General features: G+C 42.1%; 1 protein-coding gene across 10 annotated transcripts; it reads left to right on the forward strand.

Moving 5' to 3' along the window:
• The first annotated feature begins 521 nt into the window (after nucleotides 1-521).
• Nucleotides 522-20,256, forward strand: Znf45 (zinc finger protein 45). 10 transcript variants are annotated; one of them, XM_063252220.1, is made up of 10 exons: nucleotides 580-598; nucleotides 686-756; nucleotides 1,121-1,300; nucleotides 4,288-4,507; nucleotides 7,069-7,363; nucleotides 7,482-7,546; nucleotides 9,479-9,526; nucleotides 11,211-11,337; nucleotides 11,911-12,006; nucleotides 15,664-20,256. In XM_063252220.1, exons 7-10 carry the CDS (start codon nucleotides 9,512-9,514, stop codon nucleotides 17,481-17,483), a joined length of 2,058 nt encoding a protein of 685 aa, XP_063108290.1. In that variant the 5' UTR covers nucleotides 580-598; nucleotides 686-756; nucleotides 1,121-1,300; nucleotides 4,288-4,507; nucleotides 7,069-7,363; nucleotides 7,482-7,546; nucleotides 9,479-9,511; the 3' UTR covers nucleotides 17,484-20,256. The 10 variants fall into 10 exon arrangements, with proteins under 10 accessions (XP_013002316.1, XP_063108291.1, XP_063108290.1 ...); XM_063252216.1 differs by having other exon boundaries at nucleotides 7,487-7,546; XM_063252222.1 differs by having other exon boundaries at nucleotides 7,487-7,546; nucleotides 15,667-20,256.
• The last annotated feature ends 2,528 nt before the right edge of the window (nucleotides 20,257-22,784 follow it).

A 22,784-nucleotide genomic window follows, 5' to 3' on the forward strand; every position in this document is an offset into this window, starting at 1 on the left:
TGGGTGATGGATAACAGCTGCATCTCTTTTTTTATTTCTTGGTTACAAGTGACTTTAGGCCAATATAATAAAATTTGTGCAGGTGGCTTAAATCACCCCTTATTTTATTATTAGCTTATAGATAGCATTCCTTTATAATTTTTCTGTTTTTCATATTTCTAACACTTGTACGAGAGAACAATAAGAAAATAAGAACCCAGGTGGAGCTTTCAAAGACTGAGACTCAAATTCAAAAGGAAAATCGCAGGATGGTGGGAATCTCAGGCTTGCACAGGATTCTAGGACAAAAGTTTTCTATCACTGTCGCACTTTTGCCCCAGCAAAGCGTGACTATGATCACTGGTCCACTGAGAAAAGAAGAAACCATACAGTATAACCCTGGGCTGTATGTTCAAAGACAGCCCTGCTACTTGAGAGAATGAATAGAAAACTAACTCTGCTGGAGGATTATGGGATACGTGCTTTAGGCTGATCTGCGCAAGTACTTCCGCCCTGGAGGCGGGATTAGCGCTGCGATGCCGCGCAGCATCCTGGGAATTGTAGTTCCAGAGCGCCGCGTAGCCGGGACATTCTAGCGGCCTGCGTGTCTCTTAGGGAGGTGAGTGACTGGGATATCTCTCCACCTCTTTTCTTTTATGGCCTGCTCGTCAGGTCAGCGAGACGCGCACCTTGGTCATTGTTTTAGAAGCCGGCGGCCAGCGGCGGAGGGCGGCATGGCGGCGCCAGACACCCGCTCTCCGGAGCCCCTGCTTTGAGGTCTGTGGCAGATTCCCGGGTCGGAAGCGCCTGGGTCCGGCTGCGTGTGTGGGTTTCCTCAGCTCCCCGTTGCCCAGCTCGCCTTCCTTCACCTCCGTCTCCCCCATTTGTGCCTTCGTTTCCGCGCACCTTACACGTTTGCTTTCAGATTCAGGGTTGGAGTACAAATAAAATGTTTAGAACAGGGCAGGCGTGTAGCACGGTGCTGGCTGTTAGTGTGTTACTGTATATTATAGAAACAGGAAGAATGTTCCTTTCTGTGGAAGTTCTCGAAATACCGTGGGCTCTTTTTGATTCTGAAAGCAAAGGAGGATATTCTTTTACTACCACTTCACCGCTCTTCTTTTTTGTTATCTTTTAACAGGCTTAACATTTGCTGAAATACTCTAAATTTATGAACCTTTTCAAGAAAATCTTCAGTTTCCATCCCCCTTTTTAAAAGTGGCCAAAAAGTGATGTTCTGGCCAGATACAAAACAACATGCATTAACGCCTCCTGTATCCCCAACTACCATCCATGATAAAGGATTCTCAGAAAGCAGAAGGTAGGATCGCTTCAGTTCGTGTATAACTTACGAAAAAATTTTTTTGAAGAAAGAACGCATCACTCACAGGTGGACTGTTGGGATATTCTCTGGATTTTGCAGGACCACAGACAAGCACTTCTGTGTGAGTTCAAGACCAGCCTGGGCTACAAAGTGAGCTCAAGGCCAGCCTGAACTGCATAGAGACCCTGTCTCAAAAGACAAACACATACACACACACACACACACACACACACACACACACACACACACACGGAAACGCTCGTGGTGCCCCCAGCCTTTTTTCCTTTCCCTGCTCCTCCTTCAGAAGTCTGCAGAGAGGAAGGGGAGTGAACTCTGGGCCCTCAGACACCTTTGTGGTAGAACTTAGCATTCATCTTCCTTTTTTGTTCCCAGTGGGAGAAGGTATTTTATACAGGTTTTAGGGTATTGTTGAACATTTGGGAAGACATGTGGGATGAGTAACGGTTGTCATCGTTGCACATTGTGTGCTAAGTAGCATTCGAAGGACTTCATGAAAAATAGCATATTTTACCTCCACAAAGTTGCCTTGCGAGGAGTATTGCTAAGTGTGGTTATTTTACAGAAAAGGAAATGGAAACACAGTGAGTTATACGTCCCATTCTAGTACGAATGGTGGACATCCTGTCTAGAGCTTGGTTCTTTCTATGTTTTGATATTGCTACTCACATAGTTTGGAACCCCAAAGTTAAAGTGAGGAAGTAAAATAGGAAAACCTATGTAAGTATCCAATCATGAAGGACTAGCTTCAGAGGAGTTATTTGGCATTAAGTTGGGAATGGGGTTGGAATTTTATTGTTAAGGATTTTTAAAATTTTTGTATTGTGTGTAGAGGATTTTGAAAGTACAATTAGTGAATTTCAACTTATCTGTAAAATTGTTATTTTCATTTAACTATTTTAAGCAGTATGTATAGTTCTGATCATAAAAGTGAAGCTCTCTATAGAGAATTCTGAACGTATAGAAATATGCAAAGAAAAATATTCAGAATTATCTATAACATTCAGATACAGATTACAGACACTTCTCATCTAAAAGCTAAATTGCCTTTCTGCAACTAGGTTGCTAAATGATGAATTGTATATAATATGTGTATAATATTCAGGGCAAAGAAATGGTCGAAAGAAACTCTAGCTTGATGACTATGCTTTTATTTGCATAACTTTTACATGCAGTACTGTAATGTATGACAGAACATAAAACTACAGTACAGTGGCATATAGTACCGTATCAGCAAAAATTACAGTAACTGCATTTCTGTTAGCATAGTGAGTTTTTACTTTTTTTTTTTAAATCAGTACCAGGGATTGAACTCATGACCATGCGCCTGCGCTTATGCCACTGAGCTAAATCCCCAGCCCCAGTTTTTACTTTTTTACTGTGGAAATTTCTGAACATACTCAATATATATATAATGAACTCCTATGTAACAGCTGCAAGTTCATTACTTGCCATTATTGCTGCTTTAAGCCTCCTATCTTTTTTCCACTGACTATTTTAAAGCAAATGTAGATATTGAGTCAGGGTGACTTAAACATTTACATAAGCGAGGTGTGTTAGTTCATGCCTGTAGTCCCAGCATTTTGGGGGGCTGTAGCAGGAGGATCTCAACCAAATTTGACCCATATCTGGGCAATTTAGTGCCTTAGTGAGATCCTATCTCAAAATAAAATTAAGAAAGGCAAGAGTATAGTTCATTGTAAAGGAGTTCTAAAAAAAAAATAATAAATTATGTATGAAGACTAAGACACGAAAGATTATATTCATTTGGTAGGGCTGCCCTAACAAATACTACACATTGGATGGTTTGAGACAACAGAAATTTGTTTTTTGTTTTTGGGTTTTTTTTTTTTTTTTTTTTGTAGGTCTAGAGGCTAGAAGTTCAAGGTCAGTATGTTAGTGAAGCCTCTCTCCTTTCTGTGTAAGGACTCCTGGGCTGTCGCTTGGTGTGTTAATTTACTTACCTCTGTAAGGGCGCTGTCTCTGGTCAGAGACACTGAAGGTTAGAGCTGTAACACATGAGTTCAGTGGGTAACACATCCTGTAACACATGTGAAGAGTTAATAGCAACTCTTTTTTTTTTTTTTTTTTTTTTTGTCTTTTTCGTTTTCATTGGTACCAGGGATCGAACTCACGACTGCCTGCTTGCAAGGCAAGACTTAACTGCCTGCCTGCTTATGCCGCTGAGCTAAATCCCCAGCCCAATAGCAACTCTTAAGGTTTTCAGTCTTGGCAACTAGAAGAATAGACTGCATTTATATGAGAAACCTAGAATAAGATGGGGTTAGGAAAAAGATGATGATTAATTTTTGTTGCTCTAGACTTATGGTAGCCACAGACGTACAAATTTGGTGTCTCTATCTCTCTTTTCTTTCACTTTCTTCTTTCTCTTTTTTCTTGTCTTTTTCATACTTTTTATTTATTTTGGTACCGGGGATCAAACTCATGGGTTCGTGAGTGGCAGGCACTTAAGCCACTGAGTTAAATTCCCAGCCTCTTTCATCCTTTTATTCATTTCTTTTCTGTGTTTCCCAGACTTCATCATAGTCTCAGAGAGCCACCAACAGGTTGGCAGAGAGGAGTCACTCAGTGAGTAGCTGTGATTCGTGTAGCTGTCCAGCAAGCAGCAGAACGTGAGGAGCTTAGATAACAAAACTGCAAGACCATGTCCCTTGTCTTTTATCTCACTTATCTTTGGTGGGCTATAGAACTCATCAGCTTTTTCAGACTATTCAAAGTGATGGAGGATTGTAGACAGTATTGTTGTGATCTAAAACAAAGACCTTTCGAGACAACGTTAATGTTTGCTATTTTGTCTATCACATGGAGATCAGGGAAATGGTGACCAGCTGACATTTGTTGGGTGTTCCTTATGACTTGGAGAATTCATTGTTTGCAGTTAACTCATTTATTTCTCATTACAGTTTTATTCATGTTCCTATTTTACTTACTAATTTTGGTGGCAGGGATTGAACTCACGACCTTGTGCATGCCAGGCAGATGCTTGCTGCGGAGCTAAATCCCCGGCCCCACGTTCTCATTTGAGAGAGGAAGAAATAGGCATAGATGACTTAACTGAATAAATGACTTGGGGGTACATTCTAAAAGAAGGAGAGCTCGGATCAGACCTCAGCACCCCGGTTGGAAATGTCGGTTGAGTACAGTACCTGGATGGCCTTGGGGAAGGTAATCACCCTCTCTGTGCCTCAGTTTCCTTACCTATCAAGTAGGAATGATATCAACACATACCTCCTAAGGTTTCTGTCATCAAAAGAGACATGGTGTATAATGTGCTTAGACTAGTCCAGAAATATAGTAAGTCCTCTGTGAAAACTGCTTGCAGAAAGATGGAAGGAATTTAATTCTAAGTCTGATCTTGTGGTTCAGCACCTATGGAGAGGTTAGAAACAACAGAATAAAAAGATTAAATTAACACTGGGGAGGAGACATATCTAGAGAAGACAGGGGAACTCATGGTTAGGCCTCTGGCCCTGGAGACTCAAAAATGTTAAGGCAGTGTTTGGTTTCTCAGGCTCAGACCATGGCAGAGTTTGGGAACCGTTGCCTACTGGTACAGGTGTTGGATTGCCCAGATTCGTTGCCTGGTACACTGTCCTGTCTGGACAATGCAATGGTGGCAGGGGTATAGGGGATGTATAAAAGTTTGCATGTCAGCATCCCTCCTCCACAGGTACTGAGCTAACTGTTGTGGATAGGGCTTGAGAATTTTTTTTTTTTTTTTTTTTGTCTTTTTCATTTTTACCGGTACCAGGGATCGAACTCATGACTGCCTGCTTGCAAGGCAGGCACTTATGCCGCTGAGCTAAATCCCCAGCCCCCAGGGCTTGAGAATTTTTAAGTTCCACTGTGACAGATGGTTGACCAATTAGTTAACCCTTTTACCTCAGAGAAGATGGAAGGATGGATCTCTCTGCCAAACACTTTTACTGGAGATTTCTAGGTAAATGTAGAATGAGAACAAAACAAGTCACACATTCTCAAGGGAGATTTCTTCTAAGACTAGAAAGAAAGCCATACAGAACGCTAAGTGTGTTAGCGTTCTGTGACTGTAATAGAACCAACTTCTGAAAATGATGAGGTAGCTCACAGTTTTAGAGGGTCCGGTCCATAATACATTGGCCTCCTTGATTAGAGTTTGTGGGGAGGCTACACACACATAGCAGAGCAAAACCACGCACCTCATGACCACGAAGCAAAAAAAAAAAAAAAAAAAAAGAGGAAGAAGGAAAGGGCCAGGCTCCCACAGTCCTCTTTGAGGCTACGCTTACTATGACCTAAAAGTTCCCCGTAGGCCTCACCTCTGAAAGCTTCCACCACCATCTCCCAGTATTATTGCACTGGGGATCAAGTGCAGTGGATCTTTAGGGGCCATTAAGGGTCCAGAATAGCATCAAGCTTCCATAGTAAGGTTCTTCTGTCTGAAATAAGAGGACTTACTACTTGTAACTAACTAATAGTAATCTCCGCTCCCCCCACTGCCTCATAATACGAGGCATTGAGCCAGGAAAGTGCTGAGCTACATTCCCAGCCCTTGTTTTATTTTGTTTTGAGACAGTCTCCTAAATTCCCCGGGATTGCCTTCAAGTTGCAGTCCTCTTGCCTCGGCCTCCCATGCAGCTGGTATTACAGGTGTGCACCACCACCAAGCCCAATTTACTTTGTCTTCAGTTTCCATCCTGCCTGGAGTCAGGGACAGATCTACGAGGAGAATTTACATTAGGGCCACTGTGTAGCTTGGGTGGGTTGTTCACATGTAGTGGCCCTGAGCTGAGGGTTTCAGCAGCATCTAGAATTCAGGCTGTGCCCTGCTCATCAGGCTGTGTGCTGCTTAGCTGCCCTGAATGACCAAATAAGTCTAGGATGAAATAACATAAATACCATAGACCAGGTGGCTTAAACAGCATGCATTTATTTATTACCATTCTGGAGATTGGAAGTCCAAGATAAGGTACTGGCAAACCCAGTGCCTTGTGTTGTGGTTTGTATCTAGATGCCCCCCTAAAGTCCTATGCACTTTTAGATGGGACGTTTTGGAGGAGCTGAATCAAGAGTTTGTAATTGGTTCCTGGCTCAATTCCAGAATTAAGGGTTCTGGGATTAAGGGTGAGTGATTGCTGGATCAGTCTACTGATTGAATTGGCAACACCCTAATCCCAGTAGACTAGATTCAATATAAGAGACACAAAGAGCTCCCCTTCCCCTCGCTCCCTGTCTTCCTTGTCCTCATCCTGGGGCAGTGGGGATGGGTATCCACCATCTCTGTTTATAAGGGCACTAATCCCATTGTAAGGGCTCTAACTCAGGGTTCACTTACCTTCTGGAGGCCAAGCACATCACATTAGGGCTTTCACATTCCATCCCTAGCACCCAGAAACAGCAGCCACGTGGATATCTGGGTGATCTAATTGAATGTTTAAGCTGCTGGACACTGTGGCGAATGCTGTATGTGTATTTAGTCACTGCGACCTTCCTGTGAGTTTGGCATTATCATCATCATCCCCTAGTCACAGATGAGACGTAGAGGCAGAAGTGCCATCAGGTTGGAGATGCCACTGTCCTAACACCTGAGAGTGGCTTTAGGGTCTGTCTTGTTCATAACTCAGTTCTCTTCTCCCTCAAGCAGTCCCTGCATCTTCAGAGTTCTGCCTTCATTTGCATGTCTGTCTTTTATCCTAGCTCTCTTTCTGTGCCACCTGAAGCTCCCATCTGCTTATTTTTGTCCATAGAAACAGCAGAATGCTGGACACAATGGCGCAAACCTGTAATCTGAGCACTTGGGAGGCTGAGGCAGGAGGTTTGCCATGAGTTCCAGGCCAGCCTGACTACACAGCCAGATCCTGTCTCGAAGAAAAAAAGAGAGAAGAAAAGAGAAGAGGAAAGGAAAAAGAATAGAGAGACAAGTCTGAGAGTGTTGGTGCTGGCATGAGAATCAGATTCGGGGGTTACTCCTGCCCCTCAACCTCACCTGCTCTGTGGGTGCAGCAGTTGTCTTCAGTAGCTGAGAACCTCCAAAAATGTCAGGTACTTTGCCAAGGCTACCACATAAATTCATTCATTTGCTTCCAGAATAATCCCTCGACTGACTTGACTTTTCTTTTTTTCTCTTCTCTTTTCTTTTTCTTTTCTTTTCGTAACTGAGGATAGGCACAGAGGTTTAGGTGGTTGGACCAAGGTCACAGGACTGGCGCAGCAGTGGTGTAACAGGTATGTGTGAGTTCATGAACAGTGTATGCCAAGTGCCTTACAGGACTCCGAGCAGGTACTTAATGTTGACTTTTTATTCTTGCAACGACTACTGTAGCTTGTTACTCGCACGGTATAGTGATTATCAAATACATGGTTAGATATACAGGATAGAGACGTAGGTTTTTATGAAATTTTCTCTCTCCCATGTTGAAAACTTTTTGCAAGGTCTTACATCTTTGAAAGCTCAATCAACAATGTAGTCAAGTTCATTGAGACAGCATAGTTAGCCGGGGCGGGAAGAGGATGGGGAGTTTACTGCAAAGTTTCAATTTGGACCGATACAAAAATTCTGAGCTGAACATCGGGTATAGCTGTATAACAATGAACTGTACACTTACTGGTTTAAAATGGTAAATTTGATGTGTATTTTACTCCCTAAAAGTCCCACTCATCTAATGATTAAAAATCACAGTGACTGTTAAATTTTTTTAATTTATTACAGCAAAGGCAGTGTCAGTAACATCACCCCATACTTACCCTTGCTTCAGACTTGCTTACCTCCTCCTTCTCTTCACTTCCAAAGCTGTCCCAGAAATCCCTTTCATAAGCATCGTGAGTTGCGCTAGGCTGCTTCACGTCCTGAACTGGTTTAGAGCGTTTCCCTCCTGTGATCATTCGAACCAGAAGGCCTGGTGCCAGACCTGTGACTCTGACTGAGGGACACACCGGTTTTTACGCGCTTTCTTTCTGCCCTTCAGCAGCCGCATTCCCTGTATTTTTAATCACACCTCTAAAGACACTCACTAAGGAAAACTTCAAAGAACTGTTTCAGAAAGTGTTAAGAACAGTGGGTAAATGTATTTAAAGGGAGGAGAGGGGCTGGGGATTTAGCTCAGTGGCATAAGCGCCTGCCTTGCAAGCAGGCGGTCATGAGTTCGATCCCTGGTACCGATAAAAACGAAAAAGACAAAAAAAAAAAAAAAAAAAAAAAAAGGGAGGAAAAATAGTTTAAGCGGAATTAATGGCAGTATGATTTTTTTTACAGTAATCAAGTTTTTTGGTTTTCGTTTTTTTGTACTGGGGATCAAATTCACAACCTTTTGCTTGGCAGGCAGGAGCTTGTGCTGCTGAGCTAAACCACGACCCCTATAATAAAGTTTTAAAATATAGACATTTACTTTTTTTTTTGAGACATGACTATGCAGTTTCATTAGGCCTTGAAATCACTGCCTAAAATACACAATGATCCTCCTGCCTCAGCCTCTAAGTACAAGGATTATAAGCCTGGCCTCTCTGTATATTTTGATCATACCTCATATGTGACCTTAATTATTACTAGACAGGCATTAAATTAAGTATGAAAAACTAAGAATAACGATTTTCAGACATGAAAGGTAAAGTTTCCCTGGACAAAAATCCCTTATGGAGACTTCAGTTCTTTGTTACTGAGTATTACCTCTTTTTCATAGTGTAAGGAGAAGGCTACAGAGAGTGCTTGTTAAGCTTTTTTCCTTCTCACTGAATTCTTAATCCTGAGATTAATTCTCTAATTGTTAAATATCTATTTTATGGATGAAAGAATTGATATACAGAGATGATAATGCAGGTAGGATTTCACAGCTGGTAAACAGAAATGCCAGGAATGTAAGTGTCTGGGCCAGAGTTTACTCTCCTTACCTGCTGGACCTTCCGTTTCTGTCCTTTTAGAGTTCGAATGATACTGTGAGGCTCTTAGGGAGCACTGTGTTAGGGCCACGCTGCATGGGGGAGTCGCGCGTTCCCAGGGGCCCTGTGCTGAAGGAGTGGGTGGAATCTGGACCCACGAGTCTGCTCATCACGGCAGCCCACGGGCGGGGTTGCTCCTTCACGCAAAGCAGCCGAGTGGGTTAGTGACGCTCTTGGCCAGGTGCTGACGGCTGTTTTCCTTCTCCCCCATCGTGCCTTCCTAAGACCCAGCCACTTCCCCAGGAGGAAGAGGACACAATGACCAAGTTCAAGGTGAGTTGGGCTCACTTTTGTAGGTTTTAAACGTCATCTCCTTCCTCAGGGATTGCACACACCTTGTTTCTTTAATCTGAGGAAAGATCAAAGGGAACCGTAGGCATTCGAGAATCTCTGCTGTCCATGTGTGCCACCTTTTTTTCCATGTAGTTTAATTTTTGTAATTTTATCTTATTTTATAATTTGATGAGTAAGCATAGAATAGAAGTCAATAGTAGTGACTGAAAACTCCCACCATCTATTATTTCTCCTGTAAAACAGTGGTTATTTTCCTGTATTCTTTTCCTCATGTGCATTCATCATAGTATATTTGTAGTCATAGCATAGGTAAAATTTTCAAATTATGCTTCTTCTAAGCAATGCTCTGTGCCCTACAGCTTTGATGACTGCGTCGTATCCCCGTAGGCTGAGGTACTCTGTATGGGGTGTGTGTGTGCTTGCGTGCATGTGTGTCTGGGTGTATGTGTGTGAGTGTGTGAAGGTAACTTTTCTTTACTCACGGGCATTTAGGTAGTTTGCATTTTTACTGTGTTGAGGATCACTGTGGTAAAGTCTTCCCGCATACAAGATTTTCCCCAAAGAGCAAGTTTGCTATTACTTCTTCCTACTGCTTTAGGGATACTAAATTATATTCTTGATACCGTATGTGGTGCTTTGGATAGTTTGTATGTGGAATATAGAAATATAGCATGTAGCATCATGGTCTGATCAGAGAAGATGTTATTAGGTATTTTCACATAAGAAAGCCAGATTTTTATTTTCAGGACCAAGACTGGAACTCAGAACCTTGTGCAAGCCAGGCAAGTGCTGTGCCACTGAACTAACCCCCATCCCTTTTTATTGTATAATTTTTAGGCAAGAGCTGTTCAGTTCTTCAGGCTGGCTTTGAACTTGCATCCTCTGCCTCAGCCTCCCGGGTAGCAGGGATTAGAGCTGTGTACCACTGTGCCTGATCAGAAACTAGGATTGTCTCACCTATGGCTGAGTCATACTTTGGATGTGTTCATACTGATATATATTTTTCACCAGTATATTTTATCAAAGTAATAATGTACTTGCCAGGTCGTTTTTCTTTTTTGGTTCTGTTCTGTTTTGTTTGCCTGCCTTTAGTCCTCAGATCAACCTTAAGCGGCAATATTTGGTTTCATTCACACTACAAAGAAAAAGGATTGTAGGATTTGAGAAAGGTGCCTAAGTTCTCAAAGAAGACCAGAAAACCAACTAATTTTTAAAAACAAAACTCCTAGGATTTTTGTTTGGATAGAGAGAGGAGCGAGAGGTAGGCCTGCTCTTCTGTGGGTGCCCCTTGTTCTGGTGGCTGGAAGATGCCACGGGTCCTGTTTCACTCTTAGGAGGCTCCTTCTGAGCGGCTCCTGGGGCTCATTTAGGATCACTAGTGCTAAAGTTGAGACACACTGCTGTACACAAAGCTATACAAAAACAGTAGCAAAACGAGAGTGACAGTATGTGCTGTCTCTGTTCCCAAAGCAAACGGTGGGATTACGGGCATGTGCCATCATGCCCAGCTGAAAAGATCTTTTAACATGCATCACAGTAAAACTGACTCTGGTCTCTCAGCATCTGGACCTACTTCCTGCACACCCTCTCCACTGTCCTTAGTGCCACCCTTCTTCTAGTGGGCTTTGCTGTGAGATCAAGCGGAGTGCATTTTGTGTCATAGGAGGCGGTGACCTTCAGGGACGTGGCCGTGGTCTTCAGCGAGGAGGAGCTGGGGCTGCTGGACTCTGCCCAGAGGGAGCTGTACCGGGAAGTGATGCTGGAGAACTTCAGGAACCTGCTCGCCGTGGGTGAGGACGGTGCTCTGACTGATCCTCCACGCCCTGCGGTGTCCCTGCATTCCTAGATGCTCAGGTCCTTGCAGCTCTCGAGTGGTGGTTTCTAGTTTCAGATCACCATGAGATACATGGTTGGAATTTTTCTTGTCTTTCTCCCCTGCCTAACGTGTTTTGTCATATAAGTCGATAGCATGATTGCTATGTATTTCTGTCTTTTCCTAAATTACTGTCATTTCTAATTAAGGGTACGTGTTGCACATTTAGTGAATTTTACAATTGTTTAATGAAATGAAATGGAATAGAAAATGTCCGAGCCCTGGACAAAAACTACAGTCCTTTTGGCAACAACAGTGTGAGACAGTGGAGAAAATGTGATAAAAACAGATACTTTTTCCAGTAATTTGTACTAATGTGTGCGTATTTGGGGGTTATGCATAAGATACATTTCCTTGATTCAGTCACTACTAAAGGTTTGGAAAACACTAGTTTTGATGTCCTAAAGATGATACGGTGAGAATACGTACAATCTTTAGTAATCTGGCCTCGGGTGTATTTATCTTAAATCCACGTCCTTGCTTTTCACAGAGCATCGATTCATCACAGCAGACATTTCACCCCAGTTAGAGAGGCAGGGAAAGCTCTGGATGAGGGAGATGACAGTCCAGAGTGACGATGCCTCAGGTGAGAGCCTGGTGAGCGACCGAGTCTGTCCTGCTCATCGCCAGGCCCCAGCTTTGCACTGGTCTAGAACAGCCTTGCCCCTGGGTGGCTGTGGCCGCCATCTGTTCTCCACTTGGATCAACCTCTCTGAAAGCTGAATCATGTCACTGCCCTATCCTAACCTCCAGTGCCTTCTCACGTGGTTTAAAGTCCATGTACTTAAACTGGGTGAGGGTGTCCCATGTGTCTCTGCTCCTGTCTCTTCCCTCATTGCTCAGTACACGCCACTGTGACTCCCCCTTGTCTTGCCTCAGTCTCCTGAGTAGCTTAGATTACAGATGTGTGCCACTGTACCTGCTTGTTTATATGTTTCTGTCATTACATTTGCACTCGAATGAGACCTCAGGAGAAGAGAAGTTTGGTACCGGGGATTGAACTGATAACCTCACACTTGCCAGGCAGGCACTTGTGCCACTGAGCCATATCCCAGCAAGAAGAGAAATTTAACTGCTTTATTCATTGTCTATTTTCAGTGTACAGGACAGAATTGGCTGAGGGCAGTTGTGCTGTAAATAGTTGTTGAGTGAATAAATGAATGAGTTAAGCGTGTTACATGGACTTTTTCCCAGCGGTTGCAGAGGTACTTAAAGGTTGGTAAATAAAAATATGTGACGATGCCAGGCATGGTGGCATGCTCCTGTAATTCCAGTACTCGGAAGGCTGAAGCAGGAGAATCGTTGCAAGTTTGAAACCAGCCTGGGCTACAAAGTGAGCCCAAGGCTAGCCTGAACACAACATGGCGAGACCCTGACTCAAAAAGACAAAAAAAAAAAAAAGTGTGGTCTAGAACCCTTTTTTCCCTGATAAATGCCTAATTTCAGTTTACCGGTTGCTGCTGGATATGTGTATGTATGCATTATTGTGTATTAGCTCACCATGTTAGCCTGTTAGACTACTATGACAAAATGCCCTAGGCTGGGTGGCTTATCACAGCAGATACGCCTTCTCGGTTTTGGAAGCTGGTGAATCCCGTTCAGGTCTCCAGCAGATCTGATGTCTGGGTGCGAGCCTGTCTGGCTGAAGGAAGCACCTTCTTGCTGTCCTCACTTGTGTAAGGGCAAGTGGTGCCTCTCAGGCTTCTCTTGTAGGCTCTTGTTTATTCCTGAGAGCTGTGCCCTCATTACTTATTTCCCCCTAATGTCACCATCGCCCTGAGGGTTTGTGTTTCACCTAAGAGTTGTGGAGAGCTACACTTTTAGGCCATGGCACGCACATCTCGGGAGAGCTTAGCCTTGGGGTTATAACTAAGTCGAGTGTCATTTTCTCCGTCTCTCACATTCACTTAGAGAGAAACTATTTTTTTAGAGTGGAGATTGGACAGCTTTCTTTTCATTTATTAAAGGCCTGACTAACATCATTTCACTGGGAAACAAACTGACTGGAACAAGGACATGAGCCTTCTCAAAATTGACATAACTTTAGGAAGATGAAAAGATCACATTTGGAGGTGCTGCTTGGAAAATATGTATGGAAATGACAAGCTATGTAGTCATGAACTTAACTTATCTGGGTTTTTGGTTGATTTGTTTGATCTTTTTGAGACAGGGTCTTGCTGTGCAGTTCAGGCTAGCCTTGAGCTCACTTTGTAGCGAACTTGCAGTGATCCTCCTGCCTCAGCCTCCCAAGTGCTGGGTTTACAGGCATGTGCCATCATGCCTAGCTTATGTTATTTTTGCAAATGTATATCATTGCTAGGGCTGGGGGTTTAGCTCAGCAGCAGAAGCACCTGCTTAGCAAGTTTGAGGTCATGAGTTCAATTCACGGTACCAAAAGAAAAAAACAAAACAAAACAAAAAATGTACTTGCCATTGGCTACTAAATTTAAAGTCATTAAAAATAAATAAACAAACAACATCATTGAACCACAGCCTTCAATTTGAAAAGCACTGACATCACCATATAGAACAGTTTACTTTCATCAATTTTATATAACCTGCTTTCAGACAAGCATTATCCTTGTTTCTCCTGGGGCTCTAAATATTGACTCTTCCCTTACCAATGAAGTGTTTTTCATATTTATGGAGGGAGTACAAAAATTTCAGAAGCAGTCAGTATCCATGGAGGCCCCATAGCCACTTCCTGCCTTGTGATTTTTTCTTTTAATGATTCTGCCATGATTTGGTGAGCAGCCTGATTTTCTTATCAGCAACATTCAGTTTGCTCAGCCCTTTAGTTTTGTGGTATCTTTCAACTTCTCAGCCACGATGTTTTAAATCTCTTTCCTATTCTGGATAACCCACTTGAAAAAAGTGTTTCTTTGCTTTATTCCCCGCCCCCTTTCTTTTTGTACTGGGGATCCAATGCATGACCTCGCACTTGCCAGGAAAGCACTTGTGTCACTGAGCTAACTCTCTGGCCACCCCCCCTTTTGAGACAGGGTTTCACTATACGGTCAGTTTGGCCTTGAACTCATTTTGTAGTCCAGGCTGACTCTAAACTTGTAGCAATCCTCCTGCCTCAGCCTCTAAAGTACTGGGATTTCAGGTATATGCCACCACACCCGACAGAAATTTGTATTTTTGTAACTTAGTCAAACTAGAATTCATTTGTTTATTGAGTACACATTTATTGAACACTATCAGGCAGTGCTCTGGGGGTTGGCAATGAAGCGTGAACAGTACAAGGGCTTGTCTTGATGGGCATTGCAATCATGTGGAAGGAGGCACAGAACAGGTTGAAGGGCATGTAGTAGGCCAGAGGGCTACGTGAGCTTCGTGGAACGAAACAAGAGTCAGGTGAGCAGACACTGCCCAGGGTACGTAATGGGTGGGAAAAGAGGCCTGACTGGGGCAGTTTTCTTTGGAGCCCCAAACAAATACGTAGCAAGCCATACAGGGAATGGAGGAATAGAACTCTGAGGAGAACATTAGCTTTTTCTCTCTAGTGTTGCATTTGGAAATCTGTCCTGTTGCTTTACTTCTTCCTCAGAGTTCTCAATCTGTTATTATAGATTAACTTCCAGGGTTTCGTTTTTCTCCCTTAGAGACTGTTTGCCCTCAGGCTTTAGAACTGTGTCATTACTGGAAGCCTGTTCACCGGCTGCTCTTGTGGGGGTGTATCCTGGAAGGAGGTGGGCATTCTGCTTGCACTCTGAACTTTAGCCACTTAGGGCCCGAGGCATTTTCTTCCAAAAATCACCTGTCCATTGCCTCAGAGCTCCTAACGTTGCAGTCAGCTTCCGAAGAAATAATGCAGGGTAGAGATTCCCAGCATTGTCCAACGATGTCTGATCATCTGTCTGTAGGGATCTTACTGGATGTTTCAGCAGGGTCACGTTGTTCCGGAGTCCATGCATAGGCAGAATAATGTGGAAGATGCTTTTCAAACACCTGCTGCAGCAAAAGGAACAAGGGTTTTAGTGAGGTGCAGCTTCTTGGTAAAAATTTCATAGGAAGTACTTTTCTTCAAATTTCTAACCTGCAGCTCACTTATGAAACTTAAACTCTGAATTATTAGTCTCGTTAATGTGTGGTGAGACCTGGCAGAAACCACCCCTTGGTATGATGAAAGAGGAAAAACAGTCTTCTAAAACCTTAGTCTGGGTTTCTAAGTATATAACTGACATGTCTGAATAAAGCATTCACATGCTCTATCTCTGAATTCTCTTTGTTCTTTTAGCAGACAAGAAATTAAATGAGATGGAGACTCTTCAAGAAGTAGGCTCAAGGTACCTGCCCCATGAAGAGCCTTTCTGCTCACAGATCTGGCAGCAAGTTACCAGGGAGTTATCCAGGTGTCAGGAGCCTGTGGCGAATACTCAAGAAACTGGCTCTCAGTTGAAAAAGCTAGATGACGTACCCTACGAACATGAAGGTTTCAGTAAACACTTCAGTCAGAATTCACACCTTCAGGTTCACCTCAGAGTCCATGGTGGTAAAAAGCTTTACAAAGGGGAGGCGTATGAGAAATGTTCTACTGGGGACTCTCATCGTCAGGTTAACCAGAGAGCCCACGCAGGAGAAAAGCCCTACAGGTGTGAAAATTGTGATAGCACCTTCCGTCGGTTTTCAAGTCTTCAAGCCCATCAGAGAGTGCATAGTAGAGAGAAATCACACAAACCTGACTTCTCATCCATGGGTTTCAGTCAGAGGTCACAGTTCTGCCCCCAGCAGAGACTCCTGACAGGAGGGAACCCATACAAATATGAGGAGTATGGAAAGAAGACCAGGAAAAGCTCTCATTGCCAGGCTCCTCTGATGGCCCACCCAGGAGAGAAACACCATAGATGTGAGGAGTGTGGGCTAAGCTTCAGTCAGAGCTCATATCTTCAAGTTCATCAGGGGATCCACACTAGAAAGAAGCCTTATAAATGTGAAGAGTGCGGAAAGGGCTTCAGCTGGCGTTCACGACTTCAGGCCCATCAGCGAATCCACACTGGGGAGAAACCATACAAATGTGGCGCCTGTGGCAAAGGCTTTAGTTACAGCTCACATCTCAACATTCATTGCAGAATCCATACGGGAGAGAAACCCTACAAATGTGAGGAGTGTGGGAAAGGCTTCAGTGTAGGCTCACACCTTCAAGCCCATCAGATAAGCCACACTGGGGAGAAGCCATACAAGTGTGAGGAGTGTGGGAAGGGCTTCTGTCGGGCCTCTAATCTCCTGGACCATCAGAGAGGCCACACGGGGGAGAAACCATACCAGTGTGATGCCTGTGGTAAGGGCTTCAGCCGGAGCTCAGATTTTAACATTCATTTTAGAGTCCATACAGGAGAAAAACCCTATAGATGTGAGGAGTGCGGTAAAGGCTTCAGCCAGGCCTCAAATCTTCTAGCCCATCAGAGAGGTCACACTGGAGAAAAACCGTACAAATGTGGTACATGTGGGAAGGGCTTCAGTCGGAGTTCAGATCTTAATGTTCACTTCAGAATTCACACAGGAGAGAAACCCTATAAATGTGAGAAGTGTGGTAAGGCCTTCAGTCAGTTCTCAAGTCTTCAAGTACATCAGAGAGTCCACACAGGAGAGAAACCGTACCAGTGTGTAGAGTGTGGGAAGGGCTTCAGTGTGGGGTCACAGCTTCAGGCCCATCAGAGGTGCCACACAGGAGAGAAACCGTATCAGTGTGAGGAATGTGGAAAGGGCTTCTGTCGGGCCTCAAATTTTCTCGCTCATCGAGGGGTTCACACAGGAGAAAAACCATATAGATGTGATGTGTGTGGAAAGCGTTTCCGACAGAGATCCTATCTTCAGGCCCACCAGAGGGTCCACACTGGGGAGAAACCGTACAAATGTGAGGAATGTGCAAAGGTCTTTAGTTGGAGCTCATACCTTCAGGCCCATCAGCGAGTTCACACTGGAGAAAAACCATACAAATGTGAAGAATGTGGGAAGGGCTTCAGTTGGAGTTCAAGTCTTATAATTCATCAGCGAGTCCATGCCGATGATGAGGGTAACAAGCACTTCTCTTCATCAGAGCACTTATACAGGAAATAAACTATAAAATACTGTGTTTTAATATTTCAAATGGGTGCTGAAATACTCCAGTGATCAGAGCTGTCATAGGAGACAAAAAACTTGTTTCACAGAAGGTCAGCATTGGAATTAGCTTGACATTGCTGTGGTTGGGAGGCCATACAATAGAGAAGCCATGTGAAAGTGTATCCAAGTGCATTTCATTTAGAACATGCCGATACACCTGGACAGGGTGCTCAGGAAGAGTGAGTCTGACCTGGAATTAACTACAAGATGTAAGATGGAAGTGCCAAAATCTATTGCATTAGAAGACAAGTTCCAAGAGGCTAGGGACTTCTGCTGACTGCCAAATGCACTCTGCCTTTCAGTGCCTAACACATTGTATGCATTCTCTAGTTCTTATATGAGTAGAAATGAGACCAATTGTATTTGAAACGTTTGTTCAGTTTCTGTAAAGTTGTCCTCAGAGTATTGCATAAGGCTTACAGGCCATTTAAGTTAGACGAGTGGGATGTTCCAAATTGTGCAAATCCTGTGGACTAATGTTTATCAAATTGGAAGCTGAAGTCTATTAATGAATCCAGATCAGTTCAGTGGGTTATGACCAGCACATTCATATGCTATTTTATCGAGAAAAGGTTTGCATGAAATAACGTCCATAAATCTCAACTTTGTGGCTTCCTGAATTTTAACAAATCACTATGAAATGTAATCAAATCACTATGACCAGTGAATCCAAAGTTTCTATTAAACAGAAACAGTTATTCCCATTTCCAGTCAATCCCATGTTCAGGGATTGATTTCAGTGCTATAAATTAGTTAGCTCTGTTTTCATTTTCAGGTGTGGATTCTTAGGATCTTTTTTTTTTCTTATGATCTTGATAGAACATTTGACACAGTTTGACACATTTAACACGTTTCAGATGAAAAGTAGATAAAAGATACATATGAAAATAGGCTAACATCTTTTAAATTTTTTTAAATTAAGGAACATAATTTATATTTATAGTAGGCTGGTTTTAGTATATTAGTGAGTCTTGGCAAATGCCTATGCTCAGGTAACCACCACCCAATGAAGGTATCTCACAATTCCAGCATCCCCTGCCCTGAAATTCCGTTAGTGTGGTGAGCAGTTCTCATTGCCAGCCCTTAGCAACCACTGAAATGTTTTCGGTTATAGTTTGCCTTTTGCAGGATATCATGAATGGAATCTTATGATACGTAGCCTGTTGAGTCTCATTTCTTAGTTTTAGTGCTCCTGAGATTCACTTGTGCTTTATATGTCAGCCATTCCCTTTTCAACAGTTTCACAGTGCTGGAGATTGAAGCCAGGGCCTTGTACATGCTTGGCAAGTGCTCTGCCTATAAGCTTCATCCCTGAGCTCCACCACCCCTTTTCATTGCTGAGTACTATTCTGTTGTATGGATGTACCACATTCATGTATTTATTGACTAAAGACTTTGAATTTTTAGATTTGGTGATTATGAAGAAAACAGTTATAAACATTTGTGTACAGTTTTATCATTCAACCTAAGATTTCCTTTGTCATCCTAAATATCTAGGATTATGACTAGATGTTATGCTAGGATGTGTTTAATTTTACCAAAAAGATGACAACATCTAAAATGGCCATTCACTTTGCATTCCCACTATCGGTGTGTGAAAGTTCCAGTTGTTTCTCCTCATCAGCAATTGGCATCTTATGGTTTAGTTTTTATTTTTGCATTTCACAAGAGTATCTCATTTTGATTTTAACTTACACTTTGCTGTTAATATATACCTATTTATTTTTATTAGAATCTTGGCCCTTTTTTAACTGGATGGGGTTTTTTTCTTACTTTTTCAGTAGTTTTTTTCTTTCTGTTTTGTTAATGCTCTCCATATACATCTATTGCCATCCTATTTGCAAATATTTTATCCCAATATATGGCTTATCTTCATTTCAGTAACTACTTTTCACAATCTATTTTTTGATGTTCAGTTTTTATCTTCAATGGATTATGCTTTCTAGTTCGAGATACACAAACTCTTATCCAAAAATTTTAAGGTTTCAAGTTTGCATCTAGGACTATAACACATTTCAATTAATTTTTATAGGGTACAAGGTCAAAATTCCTTTCTTACAATTAAGTGTTCTCTCTCTCCTTCTCTCAAGACAACAGTCTCTTCTCTCATGGAAACTGGGGCAGAGGCTCAGCCAGCTTGTTCAGGTCTCAGCTGCAGTCACCTGGTGGCTAGGCCTGGGACATCTCTGTCCTTCCGTGCTCTTAGAACCTCTCCGGGTGGGCTCTGAACAGTGACGGCACTTCCTGTATGGCAGCTCAGGGCTCTGGCTTCTTAAATACTTTGCAGCACTGAACTGCTGTCACATTATCCTGAAAAATCCCCATGTGTAGGGTTTTTTTTCCCTGACCTCTGGTTCCATTGTCTTTGTGCCTATTATTCTGTCACATACTGTACAACCATGATTCTTATAGCTTTAATGTCTCAAATTTAACTGTGTCTTCCAGATCCATTCTTTTTCAGAATTAATTTGGCTTTGTTTGCTTTTGAGTAACTTTTAGAATCAACTTTTGATTTTTAAAATAAACTCTTAGAATTTGGGGGGCAGTGTATGAGGACAGCTAATGTAGCAGTATCAAATGTTCAAATGATCCATGTGGTATACTTTGTTTAGGACTCCATTGGTTCCTTCCATCAGAAACTTGTAGTTTCTGCAAATATTTTGGGTTTGTACATAAGAATTCCATGCTTTTGGTGCTAAATTAAATGATACTATTTTTTAAACTTCAATTTCCACTTATTTATTGCTACTATGAGGAAATATTCTTAACTTTTATTGAAAACTTGCAGTCTTGCTGAACTGAATACTTTAAGTGGGTATTGTGTGAGTTCTTTGGGATTTTCTTTGTAGACAATCATATCTGCAAAAGCTTTTTTTCTTTTCCCCTTCCAATATATATTCCTGTTATAGCAGTTCAATTGTGACATGAAAAAACTCCCTCCCAGTTTCGACTTTGATGTGAAAAATCATGACAGTGGGCTTTAAGGGTAATGAAAGAAAAGTAAATGATGGTGGTTGCTGTGCAGGTCCAGAATGGGTGAGGAAGAGTCAGCATTTGGGCCTTTTACAGAGGGGCGGTCCTGCCAGCAGGAAGTTGAAAGGAGGTGGTGGGTGAGCACAGGTACCTGAGGGATTGGAAGGAAAGGAAACTTGTGGGTCACTCACGCTAAGTCTTCTAATTGCCAAATACTATTGGGTTGGATATATGTATTACAATTTATTAATCCATTGTTCATGGACACTGGATTGTTCCACTTTTTTTTACTTTTGTGACTAATGCTACTGTGGCCATTATCTATACATTTTTGTGTGGATGTATTTCAGTTCTCACGAGTATTCACTTTGGAGTAGAATTTCAGGAAGATAGTTCTTTTTAGAGTATAGAGTACAGATTAGGTGATGTCAGTTTCATTGAAAGGCATGTGCTAACGTTAGCAGTCTCCATCCTGGGAGTGGAAATTGTGATAGCCCGGACCCTGGAATAAAACCCAAGGAAGCAAGAAATTAAAATTTGGGGAGCAAAGGCTTTATTTTAGGCCAGGCCTGGCAACGTAATCCCCGGGAGCCAATTTGGAGACTGCGCGCCTCTCAGCTGGGGAATTAGGCTTTTAAAGCTGAAAACCACAGAAATGTTGTAATCACTGACACAGGTAGCATCTGGGCTTTATAGAACTTCCTGTAATTTCCTTGGAGTTAAGCATTTCTTAAAGAACAGCACATTTTAATTACAGATAGCCAGATGAGGGAGAGGGGAGGGGGTTACAGGAAACTGATACCTAAGGCTTTTACAGCTTTCTCAGGAAATTAAAACAACCTAGAAAGATAGGAAGGGGGGGGGGGCTGAGCGGTGCATACAGGACAGAAATGATGCGCAATGGTTAAAACTAGGTTACAACATAAACACTTAAGACAAGCTCCGTTTTGCTGACTGCCTGAGACTAGGATGGAAAATCACAAAATGAGCCTAGGACACTTTGTTTTGCCAGCAAGTAGGGAAGAATGGTGACATAAGTAAAAAGGCACCAAGTCCAGTTCAAAGAGACTCCCAGTGGCCAACACTGAATAATTTTACTATCAAATAATGATCATAATGGAATACAAAGGTCCTTTTTTTTAATTGGTACCGGGGATCAAACTCACAACTGCCTGCTTGCAAGGCAGGTGCTTATGCTGCTGAGCTAAATCCCCAGCCCCTAAAGGTCCTTTTTTAAAGGGCTTCCTGACAGCTCTGAAATAAGGCTACTTAGATTATAAAGCAGTCTCAATTTGGTGCACCAAAGTTTTCATTTCCTTCAGTCAGGATTAAACTTGTAATACTATCTCACAGTTGATATTTAAAAAATATCCTTGCAAGCAGGCGGTCGTGAGTTCGATCCTTGGTACCGATAAAAATGAAAAAGACAAAAAAAATTTAAAAAATAACTCCATCGGGGCTGGGGATTTAGCTCAGCAGCATAAGCACCTACCTTGCAAGCAGGCGGTCGTGAGTTTGATCCCTGGTACTGATAAAAAAAGAAAAAGACAAAAAAAATCCACCAATTGGTTATCTATCTATGTTCATACATTTTGCACAAGAAAACATACAAGAGGAAATACATGAAACAAATTACAATGATAGCTTATGGAGGGAATGGATGTTCCATTGAGAAAATAAAGAATCATGGTACAGTATTTTATCATATTATGACCAGGGTTTGGATTTACTTCCATTGGAAAGAAATTGTGTTTTCTCTGTGTACCATATGTTGCCTTAACCCAGGGATAGTTCTTTGGGGGGGTTTTCCACAACATTAAAAAATTTAAAGACATCAAATTTTTAAATTTATTTTTAGCACTTCAGATGCAGCCAGCCTAATTAGAATTATGTTGTGTAGGGGAGATCATGTGATTTTCCATGAGTTCAGTTACATACAATACAAATGATTATAATATTTAATAGTCATAACCAATGAATATGTGGTTATTTTGGAGATCTGATTTCAAATGTTTTTTCCTAAATGAACATCCTTAAGACAAATGAGGAAATTGTAACGAGTATGGGTGTAAAGTATTAATTTTTTTAGTTAAGTGAATAATTGCATTATGTGTTTAGGCTTAGAAAATGATATTCCTATTAGTAATAAGTGATACCAGAATGTGAAATTTGCTTTACTAAACAAAAATAATATTTGAAAATTGCTAGAGCTTATAAGCAATCCTGGTTTATGCGAGAGAATGGAAAATATATGAAAGGTGTACAAATTGGAAAGTCACCAAT

This window comes from Cavia porcellus, unplaced genomic scaffold (assembly GCF_034190915.1).
Source record: "Cavia porcellus strain 051 isolate PalLab524CR breed Dunkin Hartley unplaced genomic scaffold, mCavPor4.1 scaffold_7, whole genome shotgun sequence".
Lineage (NCBI taxonomy): Eukaryota > Metazoa > Chordata > Mammalia > Rodentia > Caviidae > Cavia > Cavia porcellus.